Source organism: Ipomoea nil, unplaced genomic scaffold, assembly GCF_001879475.1.
Source record: "Ipomoea nil cultivar Tokyo-kokei standard unplaced genomic scaffold, Asagao_1.1 scaffold2283, whole genome shotgun sequence".
Classification (NCBI taxonomy): Eukaryota; Viridiplantae; Streptophyta; class Magnoliopsida; order Solanales; family Convolvulaceae; genus Ipomoea; species Ipomoea nil.
The window spans coordinates 1,105,573-1,114,380 of NW_017618711.1; the positions used below are offsets into that span (position 1 = coordinate 1,105,573).

At 33.4% G+C, this 8,808-nt stretch overlaps 1 protein-coding gene across 2 annotated transcripts; it reads left to right on the forward strand.

Annotated features, from left to right (window-relative positions):
* Nucleotides 1–237: 237 nt before the first annotated feature.
* LOC109151235 (integrin-linked protein kinase homolog pat-4-like) lies at nucleotides 238–8,298 on the forward strand. 2 transcript variants are annotated; one of them, XM_019299156.1, is made up of 12 exons: nucleotides 240–556; nucleotides 1,153–1,242; nucleotides 1,658–1,741; nucleotides 1,867–1,934; nucleotides 2,380–2,500; nucleotides 3,391–3,470; nucleotides 4,014–4,076; nucleotides 4,246–4,337; nucleotides 4,655–4,725; nucleotides 4,810–4,919; nucleotides 5,041–5,240; nucleotides 8,283–8,298. In XM_019299156.1, exons 1-11 carry the CDS (start codon nucleotides 254–256, stop codon nucleotides 5,210–5,212), a joined length of 1,254 nt encoding a protein of 417 aa, XP_019154701.1. In that variant the 5' UTR covers nucleotides 240–253; the 3' UTR covers nucleotides 5,213–5,240; nucleotides 8,283–8,298. The 2 variants fall into 2 exon arrangements, with proteins under 2 accessions (XP_019154702.1, XP_019154701.1); XM_019299157.1 differs by lacking the exons at nucleotides 4,655–4,725; nucleotides 5,041–5,240; nucleotides 8,283–8,298 and having other exon boundaries at nucleotides 238–556; nucleotides 4,810–4,913.
* The last annotated feature ends 510 nt before the right edge of the window (nucleotides 8,299–8,808 follow it).

Here is an 8,808-nt window from a genome sequence, read left to right on the forward strand (position 1 = left end):
GATTTGATTGTAAAACTCACAAGCAAGAATATAATTTGTAATCAATTTAGTTGGTTGTCTTTTACCACCGGACCAGCGACGAAACCGAGAATCGATCGGCGAAAAGCTAAGCTAGCTAGCATCGTCAAGTCCGAAAACCATCTATCGATCTCAACGTCTGCATCGTTATTACAAATGGAAGCCTTTCAATTCCCTACTGCCGGCGGCCCACTTAGATGTTTGAATTGCCGGCGGGCGGACGGTAGCTAATTTAATGTCAAGCCTAGTGATGCATCGGCGGCGGCATTACGATGAGGATGAGTACTCATCATCGGGATCGGAGTACTGTTTGGATGGATTGGACATGCAGCTGATAGGCAACTTCCTGAGCTTCGCCTCCAGGGGGGACAGAGTGGGGTTGAACAAGATGCTGAGAGAAGGCATCAACCCCAACGTCCAAGACTACGACAAGAGAACCGCTCTCCATCTCGCCGCCAGCGAGGGCCATGCCCCCATTGTTGAGCTCCTTCTCGCTTACAAGGCTAATGTCAATCTCAAAGATCGCTGGCGTAGAACTGTAAGCTAAGTAATTCAATTCCAATATATATAATAAATCATAATTTTATATACACAATAATAAAAAAAAAAGTATAGGTAATAGGTGCTTTTTTAAATGTAAAATAATAAATAATTGTGTCAATAAGCTTACTACCATAATAAATAGTAAATTAATTATTGATAAAAAGTTATAAAACAAAAAGTACAAACAGATGCAAAGTTAAAAATCTTTTTAATTGAGGGTAAAAAGTTAAAATGCTTCAAAACAGTGATACAAATTTATTAATAACAAAATATGCTATACATCGATCAACCATTTGTGATCTCTTACGCAATGTTTATGTTGTTTAAGTTTGAACTAAATATTCGTTAGTATAATACTATATATTTGTCAATACTAAACTAAATATAGGCTAGTGTAATTTTCATCACATTTGAACACTTGAACTTATATTAATGTTTATTGAAGCTCATAGTATAACCCAAACTATTATGGTTTCTATTATAATGATAATACCATCAAGATTTTGCTTTACTTGCACTTCTAATATTTATGGGGAATAACCAACTTTTTTTTTTTTTTTTTCTGTTTGTTTTTGTAATGTTGATGTTAAGCCTTTAACAGATGCAAAGGAATATGGACATCAAGACATATGCCGGATTCTTGAGGTGAATGGTGGAAAGGAGTCCGATGATCATCCAATGGTAATTTAATGATCATGATTAATTACTATTCACGCTAGCTAGATCTATCTTTGAGGGTGTTTGGTAAATAGTTGTTAGCTGATTTGGTTGGTGGATTTTACTAATTGATAGTATTAGCTGATTGTAAAAAGATGTTTGGTAAATTAGCTTTTAGTTGATCGAAAAAACTATTTTAAATAACTTTTTGAATTTTAGTATTTTAGAGTGGTTACAAAAAGCTAATTAATCAAATAATCATATTAACTATTTAACTAAGTCAAAGAGCTAATTAACAATGGTCAAACATGTCAAAAATTAAGGATTATTACTGGGTCAAACTATACAACACATGAGCCACATAATAGTTGAATATTAATAAATAATATTTCATTCTGACCTTTAAAAAGAAAAAAAAAAATTCATTCTGATCATGCAGGCTGTACGCCGTGAGGAGGATTCAGTTGAAAACATCATTGACATATCCGAACTGAACTTGCAGAATTCCACAACATTTGATCAGGTGCAGAAATGCTATTACTAGCCAATTTCTAAATATAATGTTACATAGTATTTTGTACATATGTACGTGTTACGTTGGATATTCTATGATATGATATTATTCTCTGACTATATATTATTTGCCAGGGTTTATTTGGTGAATCTAAAAAGGTGAAATGGCGTGGAACCTGGGTAGCCAAAACTCAAATCAGAAAGCAAGTACCACATTCTGACACATTATTCTTTTTTTTTTTTTTTTGAAAAATCTGACACATTATTCTTCATCTGATCTATCTGCTTATTAAGCTTCCTTTTTCTCCTTGTTTACTATACATAGGTGATAGGACTATGCTTTCATGCCCGCATAAGCTTATTAGTTTAATGGTTCAGTAGACAGTATTTGAAAGAAGAGATCAAAGTTTAAATTTCGACAGTAGTAGTGTGGGATTGTGCTCAAAGTGGTAGATTATTTGTGTGCATTGACATTTGACCCTGTCTACTGTACTGAGCCATTGAATTACTGTGTTTTACATCCTCTTAAACACTCTATTGGATCAGGGTCTGGGGAGCCCTTGGGGTTGGGAATTCAACCTTTTTGGGAGAATGACCATGTTTTCATGTGCATTATATTGATATTGATGTTTCACTTGGTGTACGTAGGGTGCTGTCTGCAAAGGATAACACACTGCTCAGGGAACTTCGACACCCCAACATTTTGCAGTTCCTTGGATCAATTGTCCAAGGTGAAGAGATGAGCTTAATCACAGAGTATTTGCCAAAAGTATGTTTCTACTTTCTATAGGCCACCAAAAGTATGTTTCTACTTTCTATAGGCCATCAAACAACAACACAATCTGCTCTATGTTCCATACACTATTCTTTTACTCAGGATAGGAATGCCAATCTTACCCTGAAATTGATAGGCTGGCCCGATAAGATCGAAAAATTTAAGGGGGTTAGGGGTGAAATATTTTAGCCCGATACAAAAAGAGCCCAGTAAACTGAAACCGATAAGTTAGGTGATTTGAACGGGCTACTTTGAAATTTAGTGGGCTAGCCCAATAAACGATCAACTTGGCTATTCTTTGTTACAAAAGGGATAGTGAAATAAAATAATTTATATGTAAGTTCATTTTTAGTTTTTTTTTTTTTTTTTTTTTTTTTTTTTTTTTTTAATTTTTTTTTTAAATTAACTTGTTAAATAAAATTTTAATAATATATTAATAAATGTATTATAAAATAAAATATTTTGATGAAAAATAAAAAACTTACTATAAATATTATATTATATTGTAAGTACGTATATTAATTGTTTTTAGTTAGACTTAAAATTTGAAAATAGAATTTATATTTATTAGTGTAAATGCGTTAATTTATTTATTCAAATTAAAAGTTTATAATGTTAATTTGAAAATGTAAAAAAATTTTAATTTAACTTGCCGTATAGCTCGAAATTTTAAGATTAGGATCAAGAATTTTGAATCTAATCAAAAAAATTGATGAACTCAAATCGATAAAATTGACAGCCTAAATAGACCAAACTAGCCGGAAATCGAATTGGCTCTATTAACCTTCCTAACTCAGTGCGTGGATGCAGTTTATACATTTCTGCCAATGTATGTTTTTCAGTTCTTGTGGTTGTTACTCAAATTAAAGCATGTCCCATGTCAGGGTAACTTGTATGATATTTTGAAAACCAAGGTCCATCTTGATCCCATAACTGCTTTGCGCTATGCGTTTCACATTGCACGGTACAAATTTTATTTTCCTTTTACATCTATTTGAATTGCTCTAGTGTGTTTCCGTGCGGCCATGTGATCACTCACCATTAGATACGCATAAATACATCACAAAGTGTTTAAAAATGCACCATTAGATGTGGTTACTGGTGAGGTTTGGTGAATTTTTTTGGTGTATGGTGCATTTTGTACATTTGTGCATTTCATTATAGTGCATTTTTGAACATTGTGTGGTGCATTTTTGCATACCTGATGGTGAATCTGCACGGGAAGCACTGTCCGCATTTGAACTAGTATATACTGGTTCAAATGCAGACAGTGCTTCCCGTGCGATCGGTGGTACGTAAAAATGCACCACACAGTGTTCGAAAATGCACTACAATGAACCACATACACTCCAAAAAAAATGTAGCACACTACACAACATATAATGGTGCATTTTCGAACACTTTGTGATGCATTTATGTGTACCTAATAGTGAGTGACCGCACGAGAACCACTGTTCAAGGAAACTTGAGTATATATATGTAATGTTTGTATGATATGATTTGACAGGGGAATGAATTACCTGCACCAGCACAAGCCCTTCCCTATAGTTCACAACAATTTGCATACAAAGTAAGTTTTTCCATTCCTTGCTCTCTATGTCTTGGTAACTCAGATATATTCATCTGCTTATATATATACACTACTGCTAATTCAATTCCTTAATTACGAATCACTCACTCTCTTCGAGTACGTTTAGTCAAACATGGAAACAAAACTGTATTCATCTGGTCTGGTCCAGGAATTTGTTGCTGGATGAAGGTGGTCACTTGAAGATTGGTGAATATTGGGTTCAAATGCTGTATAATCAGAGAAACACAAATCAAGGTAGTTGTAAGTCAGCTCACCCTAAACTTTTTGTTCTGTATGTCTCATATGTACAAGCGGGTGGGGTAGCTGTGGTACGGTGTTTTAGTACATGTACATGTTTAGAAATACCTATAAATAAGTAGTTAATTTGTATTTAGATGTTTGATCACCATCACAATTAATAAAAGAATAGTTTCACTCCCGAACATAGACACTTAATTTACCGAACCACCCACTTAAATCTTGTTATTCTTTACTTTCTGTCATTGTTATTGCTTCTTGTTCTGCCATGCACCATTCAATTATCACCTTGATCATACTATGGTTTAACTGTTCCATAGGCCAAACCATCAGCGCTTCTCCATGTGACCCCAAGACAGATGTTCACTCATTCGGCCTCATTTTCTATCAGGCACAAAAATATTTATAGCTGCTCTTCACTTTAGTTTATTCCTCTTTTTTTGCCTCATTAATACTGGAATTTCATGCACTTTAGATGCTGGAAGGGAAGTTTAATGACTGCTCAAAGTATGAACGTAAGCAGTTCAAGGCCATTGATCTAGAGAAGAAGTTTTATATAGGCCGATGCCCCGGAAGAATTCTTCAGTAAGTAAATAATGGAGTTAATGTCTAATTTAGTCTTGGCCGGACTATAATGATTTTTCTTAATTTAGTCCTAAATGTTTTTTTAGGGTGCTTAAATGTGTTATATTATATTTATGTGTAGGATGATTGAGAATTGCACTAGTAAAGATCCATCTCAAAGGCCAGATTTTGGTTCTGTGATAAGGATCTTAGAAGAGGTTTCGATGACATCCAAAACGGCTGGCTGCCCGCCCTGTATTAAGAATAAGAACACTGAACACAACATGAATCATATCAGTAATTGGAGGTTATAAAATTAAAGGACTCAATATAATCAACACTACTATGATCTTTGGTTCATAATCAAAGCTAAGTCCTCTTTCATTTTTGCACTTTCTTTTTCTTGAATTGTGATTTGTGATTGCAATGTCGATTGTTCCAATTGATGTTTCCATTTACTTTTCTTAGCATGAGTATCTAAACTTTCTTAGGGATTTGGATTAAACTCCTTTGTGTTGGGGGTATGTGACATATTTGCGGCCTATTTTTCCCGGTATAATGTGTTGTATACTCTAACTTGGTAGAATACAATTTGAAAATGTCTTGCAACTTGCATCATTTCATTTTATCACTATCTCAAATTTAGCAACACTTTTCTAGGTTGTATTTGCTTCCCCTTCTCATTGAAAGCTACGATGCCTAAGAACTTTGAACCATTACAACAAATAATTTATACAGGTGTTTGGTAAATAGCTGTTAGCTGATTGAGTTAGTAGGTTTAACTAGTTGATAATATTAGCTGATTGTAGAAAAGTGTTTGGCAAATTAACTGATTACATGCAAAATGACTTTCTCAAAAAACTGATCGAAAAAGCTGCTTTGAGCAATTTTTTGAATTTTAGCATTTTGGAGCAATAAGTTGTTACAAAAGCTAATTAATCAAAGACTCATATTAATTGTTTAACCAAGTCAAACAGCTAATAGTGGTCAAAATTAGCTAATAAACTATGTTACCAAATAAGGTCATAGTCTTTGTATTATGTTGTATACGCTAGCTAGGTATAGAATTCAATTTGAAAATGTCTTCCCCTTCTCACTCAAAGTTGCCACACCTAAACCTAACAACTTTAATTAGTCTATCAAAAGAAATCATTTATCAACTCATTTTCCATATAGCCTTTCCGGTGAAATGTGATGTATATGCTAGCTAAGTATAGAATTTCATTTGAAAATGACGTCCCCTTCTTACTCAAAGTTGCCACGCCTATACCTAATTAACAACTTTAAGCCATCAAAACAAATCATTTATATAGGCTAATCCAATTGCCACCTATAGTCTTTCTTGTCGATTGTGTTGTATAAGCTAACAACTTTAATCCTTAAAACCAGTGATAATCCATTTGCCACCTAGCTATAGTCTTTATAGTGAATTATGTTTTATATGCTTGCTAGGTATATAACTTTATTTGAACCAGGACTATGTGGTCTAATGGTATCCGAGTTGGACTTTCATTTGAAAGATTATGAGTTCAAACCTCAGTGGAGGCGTTAATGGTTCTTTGTGTTAGATACTACAATGTAATAGAGCCATAACTTTCAAAAAAAAAAGAAGCTTTATTTGAAAATGACTTCCCCGGCCCTTTACTCATAGTTTATTAGTTACCACACTTATTATAATTTATTAACAACTTTAAACCGTCAAAACAAATCATTTATCCAAAATAACCCACTTGTCACTTCTAGTGGTGATTATGTTACATGAATAATTGAATAGGCTAGGTAGCTATATATATAATTCTATTTGAAAATGGCTTCCCCTTCTCACTCAAAGTTTGCACACATAAACTTGGCAACTTTAATCTGTCAAAACAAATCATTTTTACCCATAATAACATAACCCATTTGCCACCTATAGGCCATGTTTGGTAAAATAGTTTGCCTATCAATTAATTTTGGCTTATTTGACAACTATTAATTATTTGATTTGGTTAAAAATTTAATATAAGTGTTTGGTTAATTAGCTTTTTGTAACTCTAAAATGCTAAAATTCAAAAAGCTGCTCAAAACATTTTTTTCAATTAGATTTTTAAGAAAAGAAATTATGGTCCTGTTTGGTAAAATAGTTAGCCTATAGACTAATTTTAACTTATTTGATCACTACTAATTGTTTGACTTGGTTAAAAAATTAATATAAATGTTTAATTAATTAGCTTTTTGTAACTTCAAAATGTTAAAATTCAAAAAACTGCTCAAAGAAACATTTTCAATTAGCTTTTTGAGGAAGGAAATTATACTAAAGCTAATTAGTATAAGTGTTTGATTAATTAACTTTTTGTAACTTCAAAATGTTAAAATTCAAAAAACTGCTCAAAGAAACATTTTCAATTAGCTTTTTGAGGAAGGAAATTATACTAAACAGTTATCAGTTAACAACTAATTTACCAAACACATTTCTATAATCAGCTAATATTATCAACTACTTATACTTTCGCATTAACCCAATCAGCTAACAGCTGACATCCATTTATCAAACAGGACCTATATCAAACAACTATCAGCTAACAACTAATTTACCAAACACTTTTCTATAATCAGTTAATGTTATCAACTAATTATACTCCTAAATCCCTAATTAGCCTAATAATTAAGCTAACATACTAATAGCTAACAACCATTTACCATAGTCTTTACAATGGATTGTGTTACTAGCGTTATATAGAACTCGATTTGACAATGACTTCCCCGATATATTCAAAGCGGCCACAGCTAAATCTAACTACCATAAACCATTAAAAAAAATCATTTATCTAGGAAAATTCATTTGCCAAATATAGACTTGTTGGCTGATTGCGCCGCATACGATAGCCAAGTATAGAATTCAATTTGAAAATGTCTACTCACTCAAAGTTATATTGTTTTGTCACTTTCCAAAACTTAGAAATGCCTTTCTGAGTTATCTCTGCTTCCATCTTATCATTCCGAACTAGGTTATCAAATGTTTGTGTCTGGTTTGCTTTCTGTTTAAGCTCAATTTACTGCTTTGAATATTACCTAATCAGTCATGCTAAGCGCCTTAGGGTGTGTTTGAAAACCCGAAAAATGATTTCTAAAAATCATTTTCTGGATTTTTGGTGTTTGGCTAGGTTGAAAAATGAGAAGTCAAAGGAAAATGAGGCCTAGTCAATAGAAAATGAGCTCAACTTTATGGAAAATTACTTCCCCTCAAGGCTAAAGTAACCTACAACAACTACTCTCTTCTCTGGTTTCTGGCCAGACACCAGAGAGCACTGCTCTCTGGTTTTCGGCCAGAGACCAGAATTCTCTGGTTTCCGGCTGGAAACCAGAGAGCATTTATCTGGTTTCCGGCCGGAAACTAGAGAGTAAGTACTACTCTCTGGTTTCTGTCGTTTGTTTTTTTGTTTTTGTTTTTTAAAAATTTTTAATAAATAATATTATTTGATTTTAAAAATAAATCTTATTATTGTAAATTTTATATATTTTAAACAAAATAATTAATTATATAAAATGTTTAATTATACAATTCTACACCATTTCCAGAAAATGAGCCAAACACATGTTGGAGAATTCGCAGAAGAACAACAATGTCGTGCGAGATGTAGGCTGTTAGGCAGTGTGTTTTAATAGTAGAGAGGTTTCTGTGTCGTGTCTAAACACTACCTTAAAAGCATTTAACGAACAGGGCTATCGCTAGCTTTCGACTGGTAAGCACAGAAAAGATAACGCAGGCAACCTCTATTCACCGTGATTTCTCAGTGTGTCTTGCAGTGTTGGGGACGAGCGATTTATATACTGAAAGTAAAAAACCGCTTGTCCTATCTCAGCCATGAAGAAACAGCGAGAAAGATGGGAAGTGGGAAAGGCCAACGCCAAGTGCGCGCACGTTCCTTTG